This window comes from Corythoichthys intestinalis, chromosome 8, assembly GCF_030265065.1.
Source record: "Corythoichthys intestinalis isolate RoL2023-P3 chromosome 8, ASM3026506v1, whole genome shotgun sequence".
In the NCBI taxonomy this organism is placed as follows: Eukaryota; Metazoa; Chordata; class Actinopteri; order Syngnathiformes; family Syngnathidae; genus Corythoichthys; species Corythoichthys intestinalis.
Genome location: NC_080402.1, coordinates 47,336,702 through 47,352,372, shown reverse-complemented (window position 1 = coordinate 47,352,372; position 15,671 = coordinate 47,336,702). Strand labels below are relative to the sequence as shown.

The window sequence follows — 15,671 nt, the reverse complement described above, 5'->3', positions numbered from 1 at the left end:
CCCCTTTACTTTCAGTGCAGCAAACTCACTCCGGAAGTTCAGTGAGGATCTCTGAATGATCCAATGTTGTCCTAAATGACCGATGATGATAAATAGAATCCACCTGTGTGTAATCAAGTCTCCGTATAAATGCACCTGCTCTGTGATAGTCTCAGGGTTCTGTTTAAAGTGCAGAGAGCATTATGAAAACCAAGGAACACACCAGGCAGGTCCGAGATACTGTTGTGGAGAAGTTTAAAGCCGGATTTGGATACAAAAAGATTTCCCAAGCTTTAAACATCTCAAGGAGCACTGTGCAAGCCATCATATTGAAATGGAAGACGCATCAGACCACTGCAAATCTACCAAGACCCGGCCGTCCTTCCAAACTTTCTTCTCAAACAAGGAGAAAACTGATCAGAGATGCAGCCAAGAGGCCCATGATCACTCTGGATGAACTGCAGAGATCTACAGCTGAGGTGGGAGAGTCTGTCCATAGGACAACAATCAGTCGTACACTGCACAAATCTGGCCTTTATGGAAGAGTGGCAAGAAAAAAGCCATTTCTCAAAGATATCCATAAAAAGTCTCGTTTAAAGTTTGCCACAAGCCACCTGGGATACACACCAAACATGTGGAAGAAGGTGCTCTGGTCAGATGAAACCAAAATTTAACTTTTTGGCCACAATGCAAAACGATATGTTTGGCGTAAAAGCAACACAGCTCATCACCCTGAACACACCATCCCCACTGTCAAACATGGTGGTGGCAGCATCATGGTTTGGGCCTGCTTTTCTTCAGCAGGGACAGGGAAGATGGTTAAAATTGACGGGAAGATGGATGCAGCCAAATACAGGAACATTCTGGAAGAAAACCTGTTGGTATCTGCACAAGACCTGAGACTGGGACGGAGATTTATCTTCCAACAGGACAATGATCCAAAACATAAAGCCAAATCTACAATGGAATGGATCAAAAATAAACGTATCCAGGTGTTAGAATGGCCAAGTCAAAGTCCAGACCTGAATCCAATCGAGAATCTGTGGAAAGAGCTGAAGACTGCTGTTCACAAACACTCTCCATCCAACCTCACTGAGCTCGAGCTGTTTTGCAAGGAAGAATGGGCAAGAATGTCAGTCTCTCAATGTGCAAAACTGATAGAAACATACCCCAAGCGACTTGCAGCTGTAATTTGAGCAAAAGGTGGCGCTACAAAGTATTAACGCAAGGGGGCCGAATAATATTACACACCCCACTTTTCAGTTTTTTATTTGTTAAAAAAGTTTAAATTATCCAATAAATTTTGTTCCACTTCACGATTGTGTCCCACTTGTTGTTGATTCTTGACAAAAAATTAAAATTTTATATCTTTATGTTTGAAGCCTGAAATGTGGCGAAAGGTTGCAAGGTTCAAGGGGGCCGAATACTTTTGCAAGGCACTGTAAATGGACGTTTGTCTATGTGTGTGTGGGGGGGGGTGTCTGTATGTGTGTGTGTGTGTGTGTGTGTTCATCCCCTATGGATTCCGAACCGGAGCGACCGATTTTCCTGAAAATTTACACATTTGTACTATAAGCGTTTCCGAGTGTTCTTAAGTTTTGTATTGAAGTACCCCCGATTAGTACTGAAAATCGATAATTGAAAAAATCATGTTGCAGACGGAATGGCCCGATTTCAACCAAATTTGACACACTCATAGAGAGTGATATCAATAGTGTTTCTGAGAGGTTCCTAGATTGCAGAGCTTTCAATAGTGCATAAAATCGAAAAAAATCCCAAAACCGATATACTGGTAGTCCCCGTGTTACGAACGAGTTCCATTCCTACGCTGCCGACATCACCCGAATTTGCGCGCAGGTCAAAATTAACCCTTTGAGTACCTCCAGATACCCCCTAAATCCCGAAATAACTATCAAAAACTCGTATTACCACATTGGCCCGAATATAAGAATATAAGTGTTTTTTGCATTGAATTAAGACTGAAAAAGTGGGGGTCATCTTATATTCGGGGTCTAGACATTATACCAATTCACGACGCTAGATGGCGCCAGATATCATTTAAGCGAATGCTGAACTTGACTCCCCAGGCCAAAGCAAACCCCATATGGTTAATGCAGTTATTGCAATTTTGTTGTTTTATCACAATAGATTGGTTTATATACATTTCAAAAACCAGAAGCCATTCATTTACAAATGTGATTGCACTTTAGTTTACATATTTAAATGTTCAGATATTGAGATTTGAATGTGGCAAAAAAAAACATGCTTTTTCTCTCAAATATATTGTTATAATCATTTGTTTCAGATGTACTCTAATTATTTTCTGTATAAAAAAATAATTTGATGTTCAAAAAGTCTTTCTTCAAACTTGAGTCTTGAAAAAGAGGGGGTCGTCTTATAATCAGGGCCGTCTTATATTCGGGCCAATACGGTATACGTCATTGTACTGTCCTCGCCAATATGTTGGAGCTAAGTCCTAGCTAGACAGCAAGCTAAGCTCCGTAACGACGATGTCAGAAGTCCGTGTGGTTTGCTGACTAAATTCAACTGCTCATGACCATCAACACTTGCAGAATTAAACTAAAATAAAAATTAAATTAAATCAGTTTCATCTTGAATAAGAACAATTCAAATTTGCGTTTACAACTAGCTGCTGATACTGCAATAAGAATCCACACAAATGATTAGCATGTATCAGTTACCGTCCGCACATCATCAAAAACAATAACGTCAACTCGCCCAAAGTATTCGACAACAATTGAAAACGCACAATAAACAGTACAAAAGGTGTTATATACAGGTGTTGCCTCTGTGGATGCTTCACAAGCAAAAAATGTGCGCGCAGGCCAGCAGCTCTTTCCCCTTATGAGTGGGAGCAAATGGCTCGAGTCATGTGTGTGTGTGCGTGCGCTCTTCTTCGTGTGCGCGAATACGTTCTTCTTCGTGCGTACATGCGCTCTTCTTTGTGTGCGCAAGTACGTTCTTTTTCATGTGTATATGCACTCTTACTCGTATATGGGAAGCACTACTTGCACTCGCTTCCTGATTGTTCACAAACCAACCGCATTTCGGATTTAAACAGAAATTGGCAGAGTTGTTGTTGGGATCATTGACAGTCACCATGGAAATTTTCACACCGACGCACCCCCAAATACAGTGACAAATCGACAATCTGTAAATCGTTAAGAGGACTCCTTTCAAAAGTGGTGTATTTGGAATGGAGGTCACGGTAAAGTCACGATACACACGAGAAGGAAATGTAGGTCACAGTGCAGTGGAGTGGAAGTCGGATGCTGCTGAGTTAAATGCACCTTTAAAACGTGTCGCTATTAATAGGTTCAAGCCTTATATGCCCGGGTAACAATATTTCTACCGTTGGGGCAGTTGTCCCCAGAAGTGTACCCATGCGGCACAGATTGTTAGGAACGGGGCAAAATTGATATGCCCGGGTGTCCAACGTTCCAGTAACCCTTTTTCAGGCAAAAAAACAAGTTTCAGATGCTTAGGTAACGGCGGAATTCAATCCTACAACAATAAGTGCCCAGCATAGTGACAACCCATTGGATTTCAAACGTTAAGTCTCATTTTTAAAAACTTCAACGCTCTTTCAGGGGAGCAAAATTAAACAACTTGCCGCCCAAGGTGGTAAGTGTGGAACGGCCAAAAATCATGGGTAAGCCCTGATTTTGAGGTTTCTAATGTGTCGAATTATCAAACCTTGCACCAATAACCCAGCACAAGTAGTACAGCGGGGCAAATAAGTATTTAGTCAATCACCAATTGTGCAAGTTCTCCTACTTGAAAAGATTAGAGAGGCCTGTAATTGTCAACATGGGTAAACGTCAACCATGAGAGACAGAATGTGAAAAAAAAAACAGAAATCACATTGTTTGATTTTTAAAGAATTTATTTCCAAATTAGAGTGGAAAATAAGTATTTGGTCACCTACAAACAAGCAAGATTTCTGGCTATCAAAGAAGTCTAACTTCTTCTCATGAGGTCTAACGAGGCTCCACTCGTTACCTGTATAATGGCACCTGTTTTAACTCATTATCGGTATAAAGGACACCTGTCCACAACCTCAGTCAGTCACACTCCAAACTCCACTATGGCCAAGACCAAAGAGCTGTCGAAGGACAACAGAGACAAAATTGTAGACCTGCACCAGGCTGGGAAGACTGAATCTGCAATAAGTAAAACGTTTGGTGTAAAGAAATCAACCGTGGAAGCAATTATTAGAAAATGGAAGATATACAAGACCACTGATAATCTCCCTCGATCTGGGGCTCCATGCAAGATCTTACCCCGTGGCGTCAAAATGATAACAATAACGGTGCGCAAAAATCCCAGAACCACACGGGGGGGACCTAGTGAATGACCTACAGAGAGCTGGGACCACAGTAACAAAGGCTACAATCAGTAACACAACGTGCCGCCAGGGACTGAAATCCTGCACTGCCAGACATGTCCCCCTGCTGAAGTAAGTACACGTCCAGGCCCGTCTGCGGTTCGCTAGAGAGCATTTGGATGATCCATAAGAGGACTGGGAGAATGTGTTATGGTCAGATGAAACCAAAATAGAACTTTTTGGTAGAAACACTGGTTCTCATGTTTGGAGGAGAAAGAATACTGAATTGCATCCGAAGAACACAATACCCACTGTGAAGCATGGGGGTGGAAACATCATGCTTTGGGGCTGTTTTTCTGCAAAGGGACCAGGACGACTCATCTGTGTAAAGGAAAGAATGGATGGGGCCATGTATCGAGATATTTTGGGTGAAAATCTCCTTCCATCAGCAAGGGCATTGAAGATGAGACGTGGCTGGGTCTTTATGCATGACAATGATCCCAAACACACAGCCAGGGCAACAAAGGAGTGGTTTCGTAAGAAGCATTTTAAGGTCCTGGAGTGGCCCAGCCAGTCTCCATATCACAACCCCATAGAAAATCTGTGGAGGGAGTTGAAAGTCCGTGTTGCCCAACGACAGCCCCAAAACATCACTGATCTAGAGGAGATCTGCATGGAGAATTGGGCCAAAATACCAGCAACAGTGTGTGAAAAGCTTGTGAAGAGTTACAGAAACTGTTTGGCCTCCGTTGTTGCCAACAAAGGGTACAAAACAAAGTATTGAGATGAACTTTTGTTATTGACCGAATACTTATTTTCCACCATGATTTGCAAATAAATTCTTTAAAAATCAAACAATAAGATTTTATGTTTTTTTTTTCCCACATTCGGTCTCTAATGGTTGAGGTTTACCCATGTTGACAATTACAGGCCTCTCTAATATTATCAAATGGGAGAACTTGCACAATTAGTGGTTGACTAAATACTTATTTGCCCCACTGTATGTCCGGCTATACTGCTTGTCTATTCAGTGTGTCCTTATATTGAGATTCCTGTAATATTTATCATGACTAAGATACCATCTAAATAAAATATCCTTCAAATCAACACCGGGCTCACAACCGTAATGGTGCATCCATTGCAGTTTTTCTCGATTGTTTACACACTTCTGATCGCACGCCTCATATTCTCAGAACCCCACACACAATTGGCAAAACCCCTCACTTTTCTGGCAAAAGGAAAATTTACATTCAAAACACAAGTTACATTAAATAATGAATAGAAACCACATCTTCATTCATCATAATGGCTTTTGATTTGTTTTTTTAACAACAGACAATCGGTGTGTTGTAAATATTCTAGGATATTCTTATGCTCATAACACAAAAAGAGCCTGCACAGTAACAAATATATTTCATTTTCCCCTCAAACCTATGTACACAATGTACATACAGTACCTACCAACACATAGTTGCACATACAATGGTCTTCATGCAAAACTGAAGAATTTAATATATACAGTTACAAAAACATAACAAAAAACACTATGCTACATCCTTTTTCCTGTTACACTATGACGACAGCACCTCATGCACATCAAGAGGAATATTTTTCCCTGGTCAAGCAGCTAAATCCAGCTATGAAAAGCTTCAATATGATGCTATTTCTCAACTTTTGCTGTACTTTTTAGCCCACCTTCTCAACACCATGATCAAGCAAAGTGGCTCGGATGTCATCTGAGATAACTTTCCTGTCCTGATCCTTCCTGTTCTCCTTTGGAACTCCTTTGCCTCTGTTCGAAATGTTGGCATCCATTGTTCAAAAACAGACGAGCTCACCTGTTACCCTTTTGTGCAAAAACTTTGACTGGTAATTGCAAAACTGTGTGACTGTTGTTTGAGTCAATGTTATAAAGTGGGTAGAACAAGTATTTTATACACTGCCAATTTTGCTGGTTTTCCCACTTGCAAAGCATGTAGAGGTCTGTAATTTGTATCATAAGTTCTCTTCAACTGTGAGGGACGGAATCTAATACAAAAAAACAGAAAATCACGTTGTATGATTTTTAAATAATAAATTTGCATTTAATTGCATGAAACAAGTATTTGATACATCACAAAAATCGAACTTAATATTTGGTACAGAAACCTTTGTTTGCTATTACAGATACCAAACGTTTCCTGTAGTCCTTGACAAGGTTCGCACACACTGCAGCAGGGATTTTGGCCCATTCCTCCATGCAGATCTTCTCCAGAGCCTTCAGGTTTCGGGCCTGCTGCCGGGCAACACGGACTTTCAGCTCCCTCCATAGATTTTCTATTGGGAACAGATCTGGTGACTGGCTAGGCCACTCCAGGACCTTAAGATGCTTTTTACAGAACCACTCTTTAGTTGCCTTGGCTGTGTGCTTTGGGTCGTGGTCATGCTGGAAGACCCAGCCACGACCCATCTTCAGGGCTCTCACTGAAGGAAGGAGGTTGTCAGCCAAGATCTGGCGATACATAGCCCCATCCATCCTCCCCTCAATACTGTGCAGTCGTCCTGTACCCTTGGCAGAGAAGCAGCCCCAAAAAATGATGTTTCCTCCTCCATGTTTCACAGTTGGGATGGTGTTCTTGGGGTTGTACTCATCCTTCTTTTTCCTCCAAACACGACGAGCCCAGTTTAGACCAAAAAGTTCAATTTTGGTCTCATCCTACCACATGACCTTCTCCCATTGCTCCTCTGGATCATCCAGATGGTCAGTGGCAAACTTCAGACGTGTCTGGACATGCACTGGCTTCAGCAGCGGGACCTTGCGTGCGCTGTAGGATTTTAATCCATGACGGCGTAATGCGTTTCCGATGGTTTTCTTCGAGACTGTGGTTCACCTCTCTTCAGGTCATTGACCAGGTCTTGACGTGTAGTTCTGGACTGATCCCTCACCTTCCTCATGATCAGTGATGCCCCACGAGGTGAGATCTTGCATGGAGCCCCAGAACGAGGCAGATTAACCGTCAACTTGAACTTCTTCCATTTTCTAATAATCGCTCCAACAGTTGTTACCTTCTCACCAAGCTGCTTGCTTATTTTCCTGTAGCCCATCCCAGCCTTGTGCAGGTCTATTATTTTATCCCTGATGTCCTTACACAGCTCTTTGGTCTTGGCCATTGTGGAGAGGTTGGAGTTTGTTTGTTTGAGCATGTGAACAGGTGTCTTTTATACAGGTAACAAGTTCAAACAGGTGCAGTTACTTCCGGTAATGAGTGGAGAACAGGAGGGGTTCTTAAAAAAGAACTAAGAGCCGAAATATTTACTAGTTGGTAATGTATCAAATACTTATTTCATGCAGTCAAATACACATTTATTATTTAAAAATTATACAATGTGATTTTCTTGAGTTTTGTATTAGATTCCGTCCCTCACAGTTGAACAGAACTTATGATATAAATTACAGACCTCTACCTGGCTTGCAAGTGGGAAAACCAGCAAAATCAGCAGTGTATCAAATACTTGTTCTCCCCATTGTAGTAGGGCAAGTCAGTTCAGAAACGTATTACTGTAAAAACTGTAATAAGAATCTCATCATTTACTTTGAAATCCACACACCATTTACTTTTTGTTATTAGGCATAACCATAACCTTACCATTGAAATTGAAATGAATTGGAATTCCTGCATTATTTATTACCACATAACACAAGACATCCCCAGCAATATACGCCTTTTTGTTATGTAAAAAAATAAAACGATGATATAATTTTGGATGAAAAGGGCACACACATGCACGCACACACACACCATCCGTTCTGAATAAAATTAATTTCTGCTCTCTCCATCCAATCTGCTTCTGTCGCCATGGCAACATTTCTAGGCCAGCAAGATGGCCAAGCATAGGAAGGAGGAAAAAATAGATGAGAGCAAACAACCGTTTGCGAGGGAGACGATGATGAAGATGAAGAAAAAGGCGGCAAAAGCAGAGGATGAAGCGAGAAAATGAGGAGGAGCATCCATTTCAGTAATATTTCAATCTAGTTTAATACATTCAGTTGGTATAAACAACATCTTCCTGCTATGTCACACATCCACTGGCGGTTCTGCGAGCAAGAGGTGCTGTACTTGATAGCAAATGCAATATTTTCCTTCCATTTTTCCTCCGTGATGTGTGAAAGTGTGGTAAATTTGCTGGTCTATGTATATAAGGGGAAATGCAGATCAATGCAAATTTTTCAGAGAATTTCCCTGCAAAAGAAATGCCAGTTGACAGATCTTACAATGTTATAAAATACAGTATTTTTCTTTGCTGATTTGCTATGTGAAAGTGCAGCTATATGTGCAAGATTTTTTTTAAATGCCGAATTTTCTGATAACACTGTAAATTGAAAATTCACCAGATTGTGTGAGAAAAGAGGGAAAGCATTTTTTTTTTTTTTTTTTTACATTTTTGCACTGTTGCCCAAAATTTGGGGAAAAAACACAAAGACAATTTTCCATACACTCGCAGAGAAAGAACAATGACAACTTTTTCCCCTGAGTCAATGTGAAAAGCGTGGGGAAATTTGCCAGGTTTTATGTTAAAGACAACACTGGTATTTTTCTGCCTTCCTTGAGCTGCGTTGTTGTATGAAAATAAGTCAACACTTTACTGGGTTCCATGTAAAATAAAACAACCAGATTTGACAGAAACTTATGAGTAAACTGTAGTCTCACCTGCAAACCAGGGTGGCAATGATGACACACCAGGCAGTGCAGCAGCAGTCCGCACTGGGCTGCTGGGAGTGCCCGTGGTGCGAGTGGGACGATGACTCGTCGCTCTTGCGGCGGCGGCAGCAAAGCCAGAAGGAATAGAACAGGAGGAACAGGAGGTCCAGACCCAAACAAAACAGGGCCACCGAGCCGAGCAGAAGCACTGACTGGAGGACGCAAACAAAGAAAGTAATGTACATATGACATTTTTTAATTTGAAAAGATTGTTTATCTGTTACAGACACCCACACATTACGATAAAATCATTTAACAGTTTTGGTTGTACCGGGTGTGGTAAACTCCAATAATCTCCTCAGTCACAGAACGGACACATTCAGATACAGTATGTAGCATTAATGTTACCAGAGTGCTCCCAAAGAAAGTGTTCTCACAAGGGATCTCCCGATGCGATCACATGATCGGAAATCAGGCCGATCGCGCCATTTTTCAGAAGATCAGAATCGGGTGAAAAGGATTTGGGTTTTTAATTAAAAAATATATTTATGTTTTTCTGCTTCATGCTCGTACAGTGCCACACCCTCCCTTCTGCTAAGCAGTGCAGGCAAACTTTCCAGTACAGCTTGCGTTTAGTACTTAAAGTTGACGATGATTGACAAGTTTGCAGCTTTGATGTTGCCTGAGAAGCTTGGTAGCTCTACGATCAAAAGTGCAAATGTGTCAATCATCATTTAGCTTATTACACACTAGCGGTAGTGTGCTGTGGCAAGTCATTGTGTAAGTGAGAGGCTGTTCTGAGTAGTGTGAGTGAATTTGAATGGATTCACTTAATGAAGCATTTAATAAACACAAGCATTTTTCTACGTTATTCTTGTTTAAAAATAATTCACATTATTAAGGCAGCAGGGTGGGATGGAAATATGTTTGGAACTTTTCTTCAAATTTATAAAAACTTTTTTTTTCGGTAGCGGATCAGGACTCGGGATCGGCAGATTCTCAAAATCAGGTGACTCGGACACAAAAGTATGCAATCAGGACATCCTTAGTTCTCACATTTGAGCAATTAAAAATTGCTTTTCAAAATGCTACAACATTTCATGAACCCAGATTTCTACCAAAAAATGATGTCAAGTAGGACATGTTTATACTTAGCATAGTTTCGTCATTCCTCAGTATGGGCGCTTATTTGATTGGCTACCCATCACAATTCACTGAGTCATTATATAAGTGTCAGCTTCTATAAATGTGCCAAGATTTTTTTTGTCCTATGTACTGAGTCATTTTTAATATTTAACATTGTCAGCTGAACCGTTTCAGACCTTATTATCAAGAAGTATAAATTGTCAACGCAACTCATACCGTAAAATAATCTTATGATAGTTGGGCGTTTGCCATCTTTACTTGATAAGCAGAAAAATCTGCTTTCTGACAGATGCCGCTTCTAAAAAGTGTTTTACACGAAACAATAGAAAAACAATGAACAGTCTTGTACTTACACTAGTGCACTAACAATGAACTTGGATGTAAAGTAGGGGCCACCAAAATTACTCCGTGGCTCACAATTGTTCCCTAGACCACAGGTTTCAAAACAAGAGCTACAACTAGTGATTAACAAACCACTAAATGTTAAAAAAAATAAGATTAAATTAAATAACCAATATATGGTGCCAGTGGAACATTTTTTATGCTTAGGCCACCCAAAAAATGTGCAAGTAGGCAAATTCATGTATGCCGAACTTTGCATAAACAAGGGTTCACTATACAAGCAAATTAAGGAATGTACTCGGTACTACATAAACAATTAAGTCAATTTTCTATATGTACCCTTTAAAACACGGTCAAAAAGATGGAAACTAACATAAAAACATTCGGAAGCACGTTTTGTATTTTCCCCGCATAGATGTGACGCTAGCAAATTAGCACACCATCAAAGACGCGTGCCTCCACGCAGGGCTCTGAAACCACAGTGACGGAACAACACACGCAATGCCAGCCTACTAAAAGCTTTCAGGTATAAAGCAAACCAGGCGGTGGTGGGCGGGTGATGGCGGAAGGTAATTTGAAACAGAGAAGACAAAAAAAGACGCTCGGTTTATTTCTTTACACCGTTTAACTTTTCCACTGTGTGTGAGGTTAATACATAATTTAATAATAATTCTGTACAACCAATATTCAGAATGACACGTGTTCTGTACACTGTTTATGTAATTGGAAATATTTAACACTCTCAATTTGCATTTATTTGCACATTTGAATATTTTAATGTGTACAATTACAGTATACTTCATTAGAAATGTGGATAATATAATAAAAAATATAGGTTTTGACACTATTCATACTGGGTTTATTACTGTATTGTAACTATTGTTGCACTGATATCGATACTAGTATCGCCACCGATACAGCACTGAAATGACATCATCGGTATCAACGATTACTAAAAAATAACGTGCTGATGCTGTGCAATATGAATATGTACTTTTCGAGATCTAGTTTCCAATTGTTGAAAAATATTACCTTTTGCTTTTGACCGTAATTACTAACATCACAACTACCCTACCAAACGGATCCTGACCGAACCTGAAAGGTTTATAGATGTTTGTTGCTCATATTATGAGTGAGATCAGTTGTTTTTATAGCCCTTTTAATTTTTGTCTAAGTTTTAGTCTTTTAGAAGAAAATGCATATTAGTCATGTCATATCTTGGTCATTTCAAAACAGGGTTGTCTTAGTCTAGTTTTAGTTGACGAAAAGTCTAATTAAGACTTAAGACTAGTTAAGATTTTCGTCTAGTTGTACTCGACATTGAATCAAAATGTTTTCGTCGCTTGCCATTAACACTACCCTCATGCTAACGCGAATGCTATGCTAACGATAAGAGTTATTTAATGTTTGATGATTACTTAGCACAGATCTTAAAAGGCTAAAGCAACATTGAATATTCTCATGCCAAGATAAGACAACTAATCTCACTGTGACTGTATGTTGCAAAACAAGCAAGCCTCGAGAAGAGAAGACACCGGTGAGTTGGGGGTGGGTGGGGGGGGGGGGGGGTTTGCAGCACGTTACATGAGTGACATGACCAGACACTGCTATGATGCCTAACTACACATAAAAATGTCACACATTGTGAACAAACTATGGCTCATTTAGTCTCCCACGACACGTTTTTAGCTCATTATCTGCTCGTCATCATGATAAAAAATTGTTCATCGACGAAATATTTTTGTTGTAGTCATCGTTGACGAAGACAACACTGATTGAGATTAAGATGTATGAATGATTTTGTTTAACACAGTACAACAACATAAATCGACAATATAAATGGCCCAGTGGTCCGGATGTACTTTTAAAACCATCAGAGCACCCAGAATGCTCCAACCACTGGCTCAGTGGGGCCAGTAAAAATACAGTAATGCGTTAATTTAAAAAAAAAAAAAAAAAAAAACATTTTTGAACACCTAAATTCTTAATTAACGTATAAATAAATAACATAAATATCAATAATAAATCACAAACAATGACGTCTAATGCTGCTGGCATTAACTAGTGCAAAAAAAATGTAAACGGAAACACTGAGACTTCACCTCTTCAAAACAATTCTTACTCTTTTTGTGGTATGTCATTGTCTATATTGTTCTAAATGTTAAAATGAATTGCAATGTCCCGGACAACCATTTTCAGAATACTTTCTCTGTGAGTTCAGATGCTTTTTCTGGTGTGCATTCCGCATTTTTGGGAGAGGGAAAAAACTGTTCAACTTTTGTTTGTTTTAACTTGAAAATAGATAAAGTAGAGGGCACACTGAAATATTACCACAATTATTTTGAATGAGAGGCACACATACTCACAGTAACAAAAATTAAATATACTGGACTGTCTCAGAAAATTAGAATACACAATATTCTAATTTTCTGAGACAGTCCTGTATATTGTTCTATGTAAAGGACGTCAGCCAAGGTCGGCCCCCCACATTTTTACCACGCCAAATCTGGTCCCCTTTGCAAAAAGTTTGGACACCCCTGATTTAAATGGTGGATTAATGTACAGGACTGTCTCAGAAAATTAGAATATTGTGTATTCTAATTTTCTGAGACAGTCCAGTATAGTATTAATTTTATAGCATACTACTATGTGTATATACACAATGATACTTTATAATATAAAGTAACTAACATTAGTGCAGTCATGGATTACAGTAAGCAGGCCAGTGCTGTTTCCATATAAATTTTTATTATATTATGTATATACAGGATATATGTATATATTTTCCCCAAGTGGGAGCTTCCATGATCCTAATAAATTTAATGATAATTTAAATATATATATAAATTATTGTATTAAATAAAAATGCACGTTGATACGATGCACATATAGGTAACTTCCATTTTAAAAAACATCATTAGAAAGTTGTGTGGACTTATAATCCGCTAGCTTGTTGTTTCTTGTTGTCTTCAAAAATTATACTCGGGTGACGGCGCTTCAAGTATTCGTTCATAGCCGACGTGCTACCATGGTATGCGAGCTCAGCTTAGCAAAGAGTACACATAGTGGCACCCTCCATATTTTCCTTGAAATAATTCCAGGCTCTGGCTATTCTGGTCCACTTTTTTGGCTTTATGCCACTTTCACGTGTCACCAATTATGCCCTTTTTGGTAATTGGCGGTGTTTTCAACTCCTCGCCGTACTGAGGAGTGAACCGGCAGTTCACTTGGCTAGTTCTTGTCGGTTCGTCCGATTTCCTCCTCAGGAAGGTGGCGGCGTGCATAAAAACACAGAGAGGCGTCGGCTGGCTCTTTAAGGATACTCTTATTGACCAAAACAAAAACGTGAGGGATGCAGCAACTGAACTCCGCGCTACCCGCGCACTTTCCCAACTCACCGATCTCGCTCCCTCTCTGGCTCGCCCACTTTCTTCCTCTTTGCTCAATCTGACAATGCCGGTCACATTGAAATAACAGCGGCCCCCTTGGGGGTGCCAGTAACAACTGCTTGAATCACGAGCGCCCGCCATTCTAAACTTTATCCGCATGTAATTTTTTTTTTTTTTAACCCGCCATTTCCCGTCGACGGTATGTTTTGCCCGTCGACGCATTTACGTCATCGATGACGTCGACAACGTCGACTAGTCGGGACAGCTCTAATCAGTACCCACCTACCGTTATACTACAAGATGACATGTTTCTGAAACCCCCAGCACCCGTTTATAGTAGGGCCCCTTATTGTCTACCCCTGCAGAATATCGTGTTTTGGTTAGTGGAGGCAAATACAACTTATCATGGAAAAATAATAATAAAATGATATGTTTTGTTCCCCTTTGCCCAAAGAATGCAGTTCATTTAATTTGTATTGTTAAAATGGTGTTTTGTTCCCCTTTGTCCAAAGAAGGCAATTCATTTAATTTGTATTGTGTTTGTTATGTACATTTCATTAGGTGTAAATGTAACTCTTACTGCTGTGCTCATATACAATACATACTGTATATATAGCTTCGGTATCTCCACCCATCCATGGCCGACAGTATGTTTGTATGGCTAATCTACCATCCCCCGTGCACCCACTGCTCCCTACGGACTCTCTGGAAAAGTCATTGGGAGGCAGAGCTATACAGCGAACACGACAGTTCCAGAATGGTTCCTCTTTTCTAGCAGACAAAAGGCATAAGAACATTCTCAGGCCTCCATTTTGGATCATCACCAATTAAAAAAAAACTCCCTCCCTCTCACGCTAGCCCCCTGAACGTTTCTCACATCCTGGGCTTCCTCATGCTTCCTCATGACCTTGTTTTATCCCAGACAGGAATTCACTACGCTCAACATATGCACACATTGTGCAAAGTAGACTGAGTTGTGTTCATTAATAAAATGATTTGCTCCATTTTCAGCCAGAGAGGATACAAAGATCGTTTGCGAACACCGAGGGCTTTGAGTTTACGATAAAATCTACCATTGTTTCTCCCGTATGAATACAATTTTTGATTGGTTCTTTTGATGTTGCATGAGTGTTCGCGTAATCTTTAGCATTCTGCAGGGAGCAAAGATGTCTCCTTGGAACAAATACAAATGACTCGTACCGAATGTACAGTGTAGTATTTGAGTATTAGTAAAGTATAAAGTATTTGAACCTTTTGGAATTTCTCACATTTCTACATAATATCTCCATCAAATGTGATCGGATCTTTGTCAAAATCACACAGATGAAAAAAAACTGTCTTCTTTAACTAAAACCACCCAAACATTTATAGGTTTTTATATTTTAATGAGGATAGTATGCAAACAATGACAGAGGGGGCGGGGGGAATACGTAAGTAAACCATCAACCACACTTTGGCAGCAATAACTTCGACCAGACGCTTCCTGTGGCTGCATCAATCAATCAATCAATCTGGCACACCAATCAGGACTAATCTTGTCCCATTCTTCTCTTACTTCTGTGTTTTGGATCATTGTCTTGTTGCAGCATTCATCGTCTTATTAGCTTCAACTGTCTGACTCCCTCAGGTTTTCATGCAAAACATCCAGATAAACTTTGGATTCCATTCTTCCATTAATGACTGCAAGTTGTCCAGGCCCTTAGGCCACGAAACAGCCCCAAATCATGATGCTCCCTCCACTATGCTTCATGGTGGGGATGAAGTTTTGATGTTGATGAGCTGACATTT

At 40.0% G+C, this 15,671-nt stretch overlaps 1 protein-coding gene across 2 annotated transcripts in view; it reads right to left on the bottom strand.

Annotated features, from left to right (window-relative positions):
* ttyh3b (tweety family member 3b) overlaps positions 1 to 15,671 on the bottom strand; it is a 57,717-nt gene that overhangs the window by 27,791 nt on the left and 14,255 nt on the right. For both annotated transcript variants that reach the window (XM_057844788.1, XM_057844789.1), the window contains exon 3: positions 9,016 to 9,218. In XM_057844788.1, coding sequence (XP_057700771.1) covers positions 9,016 to 9,218 — 203 coding nt within the window. The remainder of the gene's footprint in view (positions 1 to 9,015; positions 9,219 to 15,671) is intronic.